Source organism: Pollachius pollachius, assembly GCF_949987615.1.
Source record: "Pollachius pollachius genome assembly, chromosome: 15".
NCBI lineage: Eukaryota > Metazoa > Chordata > Actinopteri > Gadiformes > Gadidae > Pollachius > Pollachius pollachius.
Genome location: NC_136948.1, coordinates 19,074,005 through 19,089,102, shown reverse-complemented (window position 1 = coordinate 19,089,102; position 15,098 = coordinate 19,074,005). Strand labels below are relative to the sequence as shown.

The 15,098-nt window shown below is 42.7% G+C and overlaps 1 protein-coding gene across 2 annotated transcripts in view; it reads left to right on the top strand.

The window, feature by feature from the left end:
- Nucleotides 1–3,081: 3,081 nt before the first annotated feature.
- dicer1 (dicer 1, ribonuclease type III) overlaps nt 3,082–15,098 on the top strand; it is a 38,486-nt gene continuing 26,469 nt past the window's right edge. Inside the window, exons 1-10 of one of the 2 annotated variants that reach the window (XM_079752653.1) lie at nt 3,082–3,158; nt 8,042–8,128; nt 9,846–10,071; nt 10,215–10,377; nt 10,704–10,834; nt 10,937–11,071; nt 12,551–12,711; nt 13,222–13,390; nt 13,818–14,302; nt 14,959–15,091. In XM_079752653.1, coding sequence (XP_079608779.1) covers nt 9,958–10,071; nt 10,215–10,377; nt 10,704–10,834; nt 10,937–11,071; nt 12,551–12,711; nt 13,222–13,390; nt 13,818–14,302; nt 14,959–15,091 — 1,491 coding nt within the window. In that variant the 5' untranslated portion in view covers nt 3,082–3,158; nt 8,042–8,128; nt 9,846–9,957. Of the gene's footprint in view, nt 3,204–8,041; nt 8,129–9,845; nt 10,072–10,214; nt 10,378–10,703; nt 10,835–10,936; nt 11,072–12,550; nt 12,712–13,221; nt 13,391–13,817; nt 14,303–14,958; nt 15,092–15,098 lie in introns of both variants that reach the window. The other variant, XM_079752652.1, reaches the window with a different exon arrangement.

Here is a 15,098-nt window from a genome sequence, read left to right as displayed (position 1 = left end):
CATTTGAAAGGGTATATATACATATACCCTTTTACCCTTTATACCCTTTTTTGTACACTATACAGGGTTTCCAACGGTGTAAGATTTATTGCCAAAAAGCATTGTTATCACAGAGAAATAATCAACCAAACACAAATTTCCTTACTTGTTGTGCTAAGTTTAGTTGTATTATGAAATCTAAATTATTGTTATGGACAATTCAGTCACCAGTCAGGCTGGTAGAGAAATATCACATACTATTCCCCAGACAAAAGTACTCCTATGTTATTACTATGGGATATATCAGAGAGGGGTCAGCTGCAGTGAAGGAGCCAATATGACCATATTTTGGAAAAGTACATTAATTTCCTGCTTGTTTCATTTATCAAAATAGTCATACGGTTCTTTCACACTGCCCCGACAACCACCGCCACTCACCTATAGGGTGTCAGTTGAAGATGGTCAATGCTGATTTGACATGTACATTAAGAGAAATAAAGTAACGCCTCATTGGACAACAATCAGCACAGTGGCCCGGTTTGTCCGTTTGCGGACATATGCCATTATATGTCTATACATTTATATCAAATCACTAAACTGAAACAACAAAACATATTAACTGTCGTGAGCCTTTTTTGCTCTCAGTGCATCCCTGGTTGTATATTTTGGTCCACAAAAAAAACATCGACACAAACAAATTCATTAGCATACATCACACAATATAGTAAGATATTGTACATTCATGAAAACACTGGACGTTACCACCGACCCCATGCACACATAGGAATCAATCTACAGACCTTTATATCCACAGAAGCACATAAAGACACCATGTTATATCCGGTCCACCAGGTCTTTTACATTCTTGTTTGTCTCGGGGGGAAATTAAGGCATTGAGAAATGTTCAAATTCTAACTATAACTTTGATGTTTTGGTTGTTATGGCTTTTGGCATTTGATGTGGCTTGATCATATTTTAAAGATGCTATTGTAACTTTATTTCCTGGAAACAGGAGAGCTATTTGTTGCTGAGACAAAGAGACTGGAAGAGATAGATGGATGGATAGAGGGAGAGAGGTAGAGAAGATTGAGGAAATGTACAGCACAAAACTATTTACTAGTATATAAATCCACAAATACTGTTTTATTGAAGCCTATTTTGCATTATGTTATGGAAAATGGCATTTGTCAGGAACAACAAAAAAATGACAATGAGGATTACTTAAGCAGGAGTATACAAATTTGAATATCGGATTTTGACACTGCCTTAGAGCAACTAACTAGTTATACTATTTTTTTTAAGATAACTAAGTGACCTGGATGAGGGGCGAACTATGAAGTTTGTTGCACTTTGAAACACAGTACATTTACTGCCAAAGATCCAGTTTTAGAAAGAATAACAATTAGAATAGAAAACTGGCTATTCTTTTATTTACGTTTTTCTCAACACTTAAACTTACAAATTGTACGCCATCTTGTTATAATTCTCGCCGCCAGCTCTCTATTGTATATTAGTTAAATAAGCTAAATAAATATTTGTATCATTGTATGGATGGGTTGCTCCTATATCAAGGGGGGTATTCAATGATTTAATTACAGAATTACTTTGTCCAAGCTTGCCTATAGTTAGTTAATGCTTAACACATGTATGTTCTTGAGGGACATTCATTTTGACTGAAGCTGTATGAAATGTCATTTTAAAATTCACTTAATTTGGTCATTGCTTGTTTACCGTCCATGTCTATCCAAGCAAAAACAAAAGTGTTCCCACAAATGATACAAGAATGACTTAAATATACTGTTTATTAGGAATGCTAATCATATCTCCTCGAATGGGGGTGTGCAAAAAAAGCCATGCATACAAATTATGTACAAAATAGGTCGCCTTCATTTGTGTGTGTGTGTGTGTGTGTGTGTGTGTGTGTGTGTGTGTGTGTGTGTGTGTGTGTGTGTGTGTGTGTGTGTGTGTGTGTGTGTGTGTGTGTTGTTTATGCCCGTGGGACACAATCTCCCCTATCTGACTTTGAAAAGGACTGACCTAGTATTGTGTGCCCTGCAAATGGTCTTCGGTTTTGTATTGGAACCTCATTCTGTTATAATTGTTCAAAAAGCACCAGTCAAGTGCAATAAATTATGTTTTCACCTTTTGTCTGTGGTTATTTTTGACTCCTAAAGACACAATTAAGATACTATATATTGGATGTTGTGCCAAATAAAATGTTTGTTGCGTGGCTTATGGCTGATTGCAAATGATTTCAGGGTAGGCTTTCATCAGGGACTGTATGATGAACCTTTTACTTAAAAAAAAAAAACGACTTCCTTTCGGTAGCAGTTCTCTCAAGTCTTTATGTAACATTGCTGCCATCTAGCGGCAATCATATACAGTTCTCCTGATTTGTATTTATCCTACATAGATACAGTATCGGTAGTTCTCTTTTTATGGAAATGAATTGTAATTAGTTGTTTGATAAAGTATTATAAACAAATATTGTTATGCATCAATATATTTAACATTAAAAAGCAAAAAAATTGCATAGTAACCATCCAAGATGTATACATAATACAAATTAAAGTTAGTTGTTTGATAAAGTATTATAAACAAATATCGTTCTGCATCAATATATTTAACATTAAAAACCTAAACAATTGCATAGTATACATCCAAGACGTATACATAATACAAATTAAAGACCTATAGGTATCTACCTCAATATTCCCAAATGTGTTATTAATAGAACGCAAAATATGTCCACTGAAGCTGAAGGAACACCGAATTAACACCCGTTAATTATGTGCACAAAGGTGATTTCAGGGGAATTCATATTTTTAATGTGTAAAGTATTCATGTTTATGTCTTATAACTTTACTGCCAATGGCAATACCTTGTTTGATAGCCATTCTAAATGTCGTATAATTATTACGTGGTTATCACCTCCGTATTATTCGTGCATGTTTATTATCACTCCAACGCACTGGGCTGCTCTGTATTCTCTAAATACAAGACGCACGTGTTACCGCTGTGTTGCTGTTTAGTTACGTATCTTACGTATCTTACGCAAATATTTTTCCGTAAACGGAGGCCGAGGTGAAGGAAGTGGTTCCACGGCGGACGACTGATCGGCACATCGGGACATCACAGCGCCTCGGGTGAATGGATGAAAGTCTATCAGTCGCATGAATGTGAGTCTATATTCTCAACGTCGGACTAGAGGCAATATAGACCAGGTAAAATACGTTTTCTTTGTATTATATTGCACTACGTTGTAATATTCCTGGAGGTATCGGCCTTCCCCACAGAGTCCTAACGTCAGGCTATAGTTGTCGGCTAGCACGATGCTGCACACATGCATGTTGTTTCCAACGCTACACCGACCAGTCCCATGCTAATGCTAAGGCTAATGCTAAAACGAGAACAAGTACACCTCCATCTAATCGCCAACGGACAGTTTTGGAAAGCAAATCGTCTGTATCGAATACAGAATAACGGGCTGTAAACGTTATGCTGGCCCTAGGCAGGCGCTGGGGTGGCTGGTTTAGCTAGCGCATGCTAGTGCACTTTTAGACGTAGCTGCTAGCGCATGCTAGTACGGAGGCAAGTGTGGGTGCTGGAGTGTGGGTGCTAGAGTGTGGGTGCTGGTCTGGATGCTGGAGTGTGGGTGCTTTGGATGCTTAGAGTGTGGTGATCTGGATGCTAGAGTGTGGGTGCTTGTTTGGAGGCTAGAGTGTGGGTGCTGGTTTGGAGGCTATAGTATGGGTGCTGGTTTGGAGGCTATAGTATGGGTGCTGGTTTGGAGGGTAAAGTGTGGGTGCTGGGTTGGAAGCTAGAGTGTGGGTGCTGGTTTGGAGGCTAGAGTGTGGGTGCTGGTTTGGAGGCTAGAGTGTGGGTGCTGGGTTGGAAGCTAGAGTGTGGGTGCTGGTTTGGAGGCTAGAGTTTGGGTGCTGGTTTGGAGGCTAGAGTGTGGGTGCTGGTTTGGAGGCTAGAGTGTGGATGCTGGAGTGTGGGTGCTGTTTTGGAGGCTAGAGTTTGGGTGCTGGAGTGTGGTGCTTCGGTGGGCTAATGGGGCTGCTAGTGTGATGAACTGTCTTCTAGTTTACCATCAAGGGGTCCATCTGTCGTGCCCTTTTTCGTTGTCGGTATCTTTATATAACGTTTTAACGAGTTCAAATGCATAAGCTTTGCTTTTCCATTGCTGAAAAAAAAAAAAAACTTTCATTTTTTATTTTCTAAGTAACTTAACAGTTCCAGGTATTTTATGATAACCGGCGATTCATGTTTACTATAAATGCCCAAACCCGGTTTTGTCTCGGCTAGCACAGTTGTGTAAAGCATTACAAGAAATCTGCAATTTAAATAACTGTATGACAACAGATGGTGTTGAATGTCTGGTAGTACTTTCTCTTGATTCATTTTGGGAGGTGGAGTATTTTCTCATGCCATACAGATGACCGTTCTTTTAGTGGCACTTTGCTGACTGAAATACAACCATGTTCCTATTGTTTACATATAAGTAAACTCTAAAGGCATTGTATCGTTACTACTGAAAACATCAGTTTTCTGCAACTATCCAAAAGGCTAGATTACAAACAGAAGCTTTTTGTGTGCTTGTGACAGCCATGAAGAGAGGTGATAAGAGCATGAAAAAGCTGCAGGGCTTTGTGGAGCACTGTAACAACCACTTAATGATAGAGCAAACCCAGTGCCCTGTCATTACATAGACCACACTGTGCAACCCATGGAACTCAACCCTGAAAGGCACATTGCTGCTTAGTATGAGAGCTACTTAGTATGAATGGTAATACACTGTGTATGACCACAATATCTCTAGCACTTTGTTGTAGGGTTACTTTTTGGAGTTAAAATGCTTTTTTTTTTTTTTTAAAGTTAAACAATTATGTAACCAGGAGGATCATCTCTTTGACAAGCGTGTGTGGTGCTGTTGCAAATAGTTCAATGGTTTCGTCTGTCGCCTTTGGCCCAACAAGGTTTTAAATCAGGCTAGCATCAACCATGATTTTAAATAGATATGTTCTCTGTGTAAACCAGGATTTAGATAACATTTCTTAAACCATCTCTGGAGGTAAAATTAGGCATCTATCACATGGTTAGCCAAAGGTAAACCGAGGCTCTGACGATGTACAGTTTATGACAACTCCATGTAGAGGAGGCTGCTTTTCTCTTAATGCACATATTATAAACATCATTATGATGACTACGGGGTGTACGACCATGAGTATGTATGTTGTTGTGCAATTTGTTTGTTGATGGTCTGTGAATGTACTGTAGGAACTCCATGAGTAGGAGGACAGCCTATGTCTGTACTGTATGTTTGCAATATATTGTTTGTATTTTAACAGCAGATACTGAATGTTTTCAAGACCAATTCCCTTCGGGACGATAAAGTTTCTTGTCTTCGTCATCCGCCACCCTGTTTGCGGAATCATGATATGAATACCAGTGAAAGTCAATGGGGAATATGTCTATAGTCATGTGGGCCTTGGCCCAGTGAGATGTTGTTTGCCTTTCTTTTACACCGGATTATACCACTTTGTTACACTCACAATAGTAATCTTGTGTCTACGCTCAATCTAGAAGGTTAACATTTCATGTCAAATGTAAGTCATTGATAAAATTGCCACATGGTTAAGCCACCTGCAAACATTGACTAAGTAGTCCGTATGTTGTATAAATAATATGCTACAGGGGAGTTATCAGTTGTCACCTAGTGTGTCTAAACTCAGCCTGTTCAAGTGTGTATTTACCAGTATTATTTGGTTAGGTAAAATATATATTTTCTTAGGTTTAGGGCGCACATGAAATGTGCTGTTCCTTGTCTGTGCCCTTACATAAATGGCTGCTAAGATGAAAGAGTATTTATTTATACTAATGTACTGTTTATGTTTCATTAAAAAAAATTCAAGAATCTAAGTTGAGAGAGTTGGTTGACAATTTTAGTAGTATTTTTATTTTTTGCCTACATCGATATCAATGTACAGACCATCATGTTAATGTTGAAGAACAGCTCTGGAAGAAAAGAAAGCGGGACTGACCACTTATAGTCGACTAGTCGGAAGCTCCTAGGTAAAGTTTGTTAGTCAAGTAATCACATTTTGTGCTATGATAAGCATGTGCTTCAATTGTTATTACATTTAAAATAATGAGCGTCTCACAGGCACTTCCCATCATCTGAAAGTAAAATAAGCAGCATAGCACTACTGGGTGGTTGTGTATTTAAGAAATAATGCATCTCAATAGCAGTTTGTAATTTAAAATATGGATATTCACACCCCCAATTCAGCACTCCTCTCTATAGGGCCATAGTTCAATCGTTCAATATTTCTACACAACAGGTCAGTGAAATACAAACTACCCTGCCACAAACTGAAACGTAAGCAAACAGGCTACATATCGCGTTTTAAAATGTCCCCAGTCGATAAATCGTAGTTGAGATGTGTATATTTTCTTTTCTGGACCAATTAAAAAAATAACTTGACTAACTAGGTATCGTAACCCTAACCCTAACTTGGCATAGCTGAATCTGCCCTTTCCTGGTTCACATCCTACCTGATGAATCGCACTTATCAAATAACATGGAATGGCTCCTTGTCCAAACCTTTCAAGCTTGATACAGGTGTCCCTCAAGGCTCTGTACTGGGGCCTCATCTGTTCTCCCTCTACACCAGATCTCTGGGCTCTGTAATTACATCCCACAACTTTTCCTATCACTGCTATGCTGACGACACTCAGCTATTTCTCTCTTTTCCCTCATCTGACAAAGCCCTGATTGCAACACGCATATCTGAATGTCTGGCAGAAGTCACCACCTGGACAACTGCCCATCACCTGAGGCTTAACCTCAACAAGACTGAGCTCCTCCTAATACCAGGGAAAGATTGCCCACACATGGACATACTGGTCACTGTTGAGAACATCACTGTATCTCCTTCTCCAACTGCCAAAAACCTTGGTGTAGTGTTGGACAATCAGTTATGCTGCACTGCAAACATCACTGCGGTGGCCCGATCCTGCAGATTTGCACTTTACAACATCCACAGGATCCGGCCCTTCCTCACAAGGGAAGCAGCTCAGCTTCTAGTCCAATCACTGGTCATCTCCTGCCTCGACTACTGCAACTCGCTCCTGGCTGGACTCCCTGCCTCTGCGATTAAACCCTTGCAGCGCATCCAGAATGCGGCAGCCCGCCTCGTGTTCAACCTACCTAAGTTCTCACATGTAACCCCCCTCTTCCGAGACCTCCACTGGCTCCCTGTAATAGCTCGCATCAGATTCAAGATGATGGTACTGGCATACAAGGCAGTCGATGGAACTGCCCCTGCCTACCTCCAAGCATTAGTAAAGCCACACACCCCAGCTCGATCCCTCCGCTCAACTACCTCAGCTGGACATCTGGTACCGCCATCGCTAAGAGCAAGCAAAGGTCGATCAGCGAAGTCACAACTTTTCTCTGTTTTGGGACCTCAGTGGTGGAACGAGCTCCCTACCGATGTCAGGATCGCAGAGTCGCTCACCAGCTTCCGCAAAAGACTCAAAACTCACCTGTTCAGAGTTCACCTCGACTCTGCATAGAAACCAATGCACAGCCACCATTGAATGTTGTACGTCCTGGCACTTGCACATTGCACTTTTCAAGGTACTTAATTGTGTAGCGTCTACAGTAGCTGCTATCGTTGCTTTACACGGGGAATGGGTTAGCCTAGCAATTGTAATACTTGCACTTGGTTCTGTGAACATCTTTACTGTACCGACAGCGATATATTGTTTCACTTCTTATGACAAATGTAATTATTGTAACAAATGCACTTCTTGTAAGCCGCTTTGGATAAAAGCGTCTGCTAAATGCCCTAAATGTAAGTGTAAATGTATCGTCGAGATTTGGACCATGTATCCGATTACAGTTTGGGGATATTTGTTGAATCCCTGAATCCCTATTATGCATCCCTATTATGATTCCCTACAGGAATCCTTATCGCTGCTTTTAAATAGCTAAGCAAGTAGTAAGTACTTTTTTTCTACATTGTACCAATACTGTCTTTTTGTGTCTCAGGGTGCTTCTGGACTGGATTAGAGCATCTCTATCATGAAGCCCAGATTAATTGCTGAATCCTTCCCCAGACGACCTCTGAACCTACCTGTGAGTAGAATTCAATGCCAAACATTGAGCTTTTCAAAATAATGCTACTTAGGCCCGTCCACATGAAGATGATTTTTTGGTGAAACCGCATAAGTCTTGTGCGTTTCGGCCGACCGTCGAGACGGCGAATCTGGCGAATCTGGTGCCCGAAACCGCACATTTCTGCAACAAGCATCTGAGGTGGTTTCAAATCTATCCGGACCTATGCGGTTTCGTGTTAGGATTCGTGTGGACGCCTGAAACGCAAACGATGACGTCAATAGCCCCCCACCAGCTGGGGGACGTCAGAGTTGCGTTGAATTTTTTATTTATTATTATATTTGTATTCTTTTTGTAGCTTTAAATAAAGCCCCTTGATAAATTTAATTACTAACTGTACATTAAAAAGTATTTCTGCTCAATTTAAAAGGTTGAATCTCCTCGTGACTGAATGTTTGTATGCAACGCAAAGGCTGTATGCGCGCAGGCTTGATGCGCTCCACTTTTTTCTGAACCAGCGCCTTGAATATTTACTACAGCGTTTCTACAGCTCGCTGCGGTTTCGCAATGACTCCGTCTAAATGACTCAGCATAAAACAATTCACAACAGGCCTTATCTATAAATCGTGAGAACGAATTTGCGCATAAATTAACATTCCTGACTATTTTTACTGCCATTTCCGCATTGCCTTATATGTAAGATCTTAAACCAGCCATTTCGAAGAGATAAATCACAGCTTTGTTGTATGCACGTGTTATTGAAAACATAATACACATGTTAAATACTTGTCCTCTCATCAGTAAAACAAAACAGAATGTACACTAGCCTTTCATACTAGATTCAATGTTCTAAGTAAAACTATCCAACCATTCAGTACTATCAAAATGCTTCTTGTTTAACGTTTTTTCCAATGCTCATGCCGAACAGATAGGCTTGTGTTTAAGTGCAGCTATTATCAAACAGTCAATCAATCAATCAATCTATTCGAACAGTCAACAATCAATTTGTTGTTTGGTATACTGCAGATATAAATCTTAAATAAAAGAGTATGGAAGGGGCGGGTAGAGCGTTTACCACTAAGGCCTAGTCCTTACCACAGCGACCGAGGTTTGATTCCTGATCGTGGTCCTTTCCTGCATGTCTTACCCTATTGCCCCATACATTCCTGTCTCTACATTAAAAAACGATAAAACCTTCAAAATCAAATTAAGAAAATAAACAAATATATATATATTTTTAATACTAATAATAAAAATAAAATATGGCAGAATTTCTGCAAATTTATTAGGTGACCCAAATAAAATCTCCCGCGACCCAAGTGTTGGTCGTGACCCAGTCTTTGGGAAAGATCTAGAGCTAGAGAACAATAAAATATTTAGCAAGCTAGTGATGTCTGGTTAGCTTGCTAAATATTTTATTGTTCTCTCTATGCAATATGAAATGTGAGATATTTATGGCATTTGTGTAGGACGATTTATAGACTTCCCCTCCGGTATAAATGGTCTCTCATTCAGTCGACCAGCAGTCCTTCAAAGCCATCTTCATTAATAACATGCGTTTATTACTCTGGGTTTCTTTAGTCTCTGTGCTGTCAAGTTAGGTTACATATTGAATACCATTGACTTTCTTAGTTCAAATCGGTAATTACTTTTAACGTGGTTAAAAACCAAGTGAAGTACACTTCACTTACCAGGAACCTCTGGGCCCGCAGTGACCGTCTCTCTTCCTGCTCTCCAGTGAACTCTTGCGGGAGGAGGATGAAATGAGATAGAAGAGGAAGACAGGAGGAGCCCACCCCCGACCCTCCCCCCCGCCGGCACCCACCTCCGACTCCCTCTCCTTCTGAAGCATGGCGGGCCTGCAGCTCGTCACCCCCGCCTCTTCAGCCATGGGGCCTTTCTTTGGGCTGCCATGGCAACAGGAGGCCATCCACGACAACATCTACACGCCCAGGAAATATCAGGCCAGTAGTAGCATGGGCTCCCACATTGTTCATATTGACACTTGACGTGTCAAATAAGGCACCGACAACAACGTGTGTTTTGGTGGTGTATTGTTTGTCTGGGGGGGACATTGGGCAGTGAACTGGAAACTGTCCCGTTACAGGTAGAACTTCTCGAAGCAGCTCTGGAACACAATACTATAGTCTGCTTGAACACTGGCTCAGGGAAGACCTTCATCGCAGTGCTCCTGACAAAAGAGCTCTCCCACCAAATCCGCGGCGACTTCAGAGACGATGCAAAGAGGACAGTTTTCCTGGTGAACACAGGTAACCCCAAAGTAGCTGCCTAGCAAGTCCCCAATCTGCTGCGCCCATCCAATCGTCCATAACAAAAATGTAAATCATACCTTATATTTTGCATTGTAACAGATTCAATATATTCTCTGCAATATGTACATTGCCATTACTACATTTTTTGAATTATGAAATGTAGTGCAGTCCTGATTGAAGCCTAGCCAGCCCCATCCCCATATCACTTGCTTTTGTTTTGAACGGTAACAACGCATTGAGATGGCCCACGCGGTCCCTGAGGACATGTAGTCGCTCTAGCCTGAACCCCGGCCCACCGTGTGTCTGGTGTGTCCGATGTGCAGCCTCGTCGGTGGTCCACCAGGCCTCCGCCGTCAGGACGCACTCTGACCTCCAGGTGGGGGAGTACACCAGCCAGGAGGACGCTGCCGCCCGCACCCCCCAACAGTGGACCCAGGAAATGACGGAGAAGCAGGTTGGTCCCGGACACCCGCACCCTGATCAATGACCAACAAGTCCATTGTTATTCAATGATTGATGTCTGGGGTTTGATGCCTCTCATGTCTTTAATGTCCAGGTACTGGTCATGACGTGCCACATATTCCTGCACGTTCTGAAGAATAGAATCTTGCCACTGTCTAAAATCAACCTGGTGGTGTTTGATGAGTGCCACCTGGCCATCACCGACCATCCCTACCGGGAGATAATGACGGTAAGGGCGCGGCTGCCAGCAGGCCGTTACCACCGCTGGGTGGTCACGTCGACACACCGGCTCTCACACCAACGATCACAGCGACATCATATCAAGCCGTTCTCTATGTAGAAGGATCCGTTATGTTTTCATAATTATTTATAAATAACTTTCAGTGAAACTAAACTTTTTTTGTAAGTAAAGATTTTCTTCTTTGTACCTTGAGTGATAATTCTCCAGATAGTTACCTTTTAGATTGTTGAAGGACAATTCCGGTAATTTGAACATTGAGCCCCCTTTCTGGTTTGTCTAGGATGAAATGGGGTGTGAAATTTTGAATATTGGTCCTGTCTCGAGTATTTGGCTTATTTCGAATCGCCCCTGCCTGCTTCACAATGGCTGGCTTTGTGCATTCAAAAACACCCCTAAACTTTTGTTTTCAGAAATGTGAAACTCATCGAGTGGTTAGTGGTGTTGGTTGATGTTCCTAATCAAGTATCGTAGCGAAATACAGTTTCTGTCGTGTTTTATTTGGCATTTTGTAAATTAGGGATGGGCCGATGGTGGACGATCGACGATAGATGGATTCCATCGTCGACCGTCTCAAGTTGCCGTTTTTTCTTTTGCCGCGTTTTTATTTTATTTATTTATTTTTGTCAGGGAAAAAAGCGCTGTGGTGTGGTGGCTACCTTTACAGCTTAAAAAGCCCCGCAAATTGTAATTGAAGTTAACTGGCACAGGTGGAAACGCACTCTGTACCGCTGACCTGCCGTATTCACTCACTTCTACGAGAGGAGAGGGGAGGGCTCGAAACATACCGGTCTGTTCGCACGACGAAATGACATCACACTCCGCTGCATGTCACTCACACAAACTGTGTGTGTGTGTGTGTGTGTGTGTGTGTGTGTGTGTGTGTTAAAATGGCGGAGCAATTGCGTGTGTGTGTCTAGCCGTGTTTACATGGACACTTCTGATCCGATTCAATTTCTAAACGGAATTGATCTATTCCTATCGTACGTCCGTATGTCTCTCGCGTACAACCGTTATGTTGGTCTGGACTTATATGATATATGTAAGGGATACATTATATTATACACTATCCTGCTTATTACACGGCTCCTTGCCAAAACGAAACAGTATCTACACACGGTGTGTCTTTTTACAATTACCATTTCTGGTGTTGAATTTGATCAGAAGAGAAATAGTCTGCCGAAGACGTTGACGTCGCTTAGCATGCACTGCATTCACGCTTTGAATGCACATAGCCAGTCATTGTGAAGCAGGCAGGGGCAATTCGAAATTAGCCAAATACTCGAGACAGGACCAATATTCAAAATTTCTATTTCATCCCAGACAAACCAGAAATGGAGCTCAATGTTCAAAATACCGGAATTGCCTTTAATATTTTTTGTTTTCTTTTTATTATGTGATGGTGTGTGTGATGTGCTGTCCACAGGTGGGATGCATATTGAAAGTGTTTCTCTGGCTCTGTCCCCACAGCTGTTTGACAGCTGTTGTGGAGGCCCGCGGGTCCTGGGCCTCACCGCCTCCATCCTGAACGGGAAGTGTGACCCGTCAGAGCTGGAGCGCAAGATCCTGAACCTGGAGGACATTCTGAGGAGCAACGCCGAGACCGCCACCGACCTCGTAGTGCTGGACAGGTAGGACACGTCATATCCCAGAAGGATGTGGCTGCCTCTGTATTAGGGCTGAACGATTAATTGAATTCAAACCGACATCGCAATGTAATCAAACGCGATTTGCAAACCGCAAAGGCTGCGATTAAAACGTATTTATTTGTCTTTTGCAAAGAGAATTGTTATAATATCAATTCATCTCAACACATAGGCCTGGCCTAAAGGAAAGCACACTTTATATGTTGACTTCTTCCAATGCTTTGATGGCACTGCTTTTAAAAATTACATTTTTAAAAGAAAAATTACATACTAAATCGAAATCGCATTATTGGTTGAAATGATCGGCATTCAATTATTTCCCCAAATCGTTGAGCCCTTTTCTAGTTAACCTAGGGAGGGATAAGGTAGGAGGATTGTGTGCATTGGATGGGCTTGTGCCAGCTGTTGATATTGTGTTATGGAGTCAGTCAGGTCTAATGTCTAGACTGCACCGTACTGACACTCGTCTGAAACCCGTCTGACTGCCTATTGCAGATATGCCTCTCAGCCCAGAGAGGTGATCCTCGACTGTAGCCCTTACCTCGACAAGAGCGGCCTCTCAGCACGTCTGCAGTCTGAGCTGGAGGAAGCTCTTCACTTCCTCAACGACTGCAACATACCCTCAGCCCGGGAAGACCGGGACCCCACTTTCATTTCCAAACAGGTAAACAAAATAGCAGAGCCTAGCATCCAGCAGATGGTGTTCAGCACTGAGAGATAACAGAGCATCATGTCAGCACGTCCTACCTTGTGTGTGCTGCTGACCCCTGGGGCGGTTAATTACCGACACAGGCTGCATGCGTGAAATAGGCTTATGAAAATAAGCCGATAGTGCAAGCAGAATAAAATGCATGATGTAGGCATCCAACAGCTGTTAGCAACAACCTAAGGCTGTGAAATTAGTAGTAGGTATACTGACATCGGAAAAACAAGGCGAAGAGTCAACTGCCAAGAAGTGGGAAAAATAGCAACAGACACGATGCAAAGCGCTTGCAAGAGGAAGAGAAGTGGAGCCCCTCTTGTACCGGATGTAACTGATTGAGTGCCCGTCCCTGTGTCTCCGTATGTTCATCCCGTCCCTCCGCCCTCAGATCCTGGGTGACTGTCTGGCGGTGCTGGTGGTGCTGGGGCCCTGGTGCGCCGACAAGGTGGCGGGCATCATGGTGCGCGAGCTCCAGAAGTACGTCAAGCACGAGCAGGAGGAGCTGCACCGCAAGCTGCTGCTGTTCACGGACACGGCGCTGCGCAAGGTGCACGCGCTGTGCGAGGAGCACTTCTCGCCGGCGTCGCTGGACCTCAAGTTCGTCACGCCCAAAGTGCTGCGGCTGCTGGAGATCCTGCACGAGTACAAGCCCTTCGAGCGGCAGCAGTTTGAGAGCGTGGAGTGGTACAACAACCGCAACGAGGACAACTACGTGTCCTGGAGCGACTCGGAGGAGGAGGACGACGAGGAGGAGGACGAGGAGCAGGCGGAGGCCAAGGAGCGGCCCGAGGCCAGCTTCCCCTCGCCCTTCACCAACATCCTGTGCGGGATCATCTTCGTGGAGCGCCGCTACACCGCCGTGGTGCTCAATCGGTAGGGAGCCGGAGACTCGCTTCAGGCGTTTTTTTGTATTAATGATTAAGTGTGGATTTGGTCATCGTGGGGAGAATCTTTGCAGCTACATGATAAAAATGGGGGGGGAAATGATTTTTTAACATCTGTAAGGAAAGGGTTAGCTTTCTTTTGATCCTTTGCTTCCTCTGATACTTGCCTTCCCAAAGAATTACACATTCTAAATGTATTTTAAATGCATTTCTTGAAACTTTTATCGCTTTGCTTGACCTCATTCAACCCGATTTGCAGCACTGCAGGCGAGAAGTATTTTAACATGGGATGAAAGAATGCCCATGTGATGAAGACTGCAAATTATGTTGTCATAATATTGTGATGTTTTCTTTGAAACATGCTCAAAGTATTTTGTGTGTTTTTCCATCTTAATGTGAATTCCCTTTTACAGGGCGTGTTGTTACTACGTACATCAGTAGATATATTTAAACCTTGTACTTCTAGATATATTCATTTATCTGTTTCCCAATCTCACTCATGGATATAAGAAGGCCAACACCAGAGAGACCTGAATATCACTATCTGTATTTGCACACCTGTATAACTGTATTTCAATCGGTTTTTTTTCTTGGATAACAACATGTATCACTCTTGCTCTCTCCTGCCGGCTGTTGGGTCATCAGCCTCATCAAAGAGGCAGGGAAGCAGGACCCAGAGCTGGCCTACATCAGCAGCAACTTCATCACAGGCCACAGTATCGGCAAGAACCAGCCCCGCAACAAGCAGATGGAGGTGGAGTTCAGGAAACAGGAGGAGGTATGCA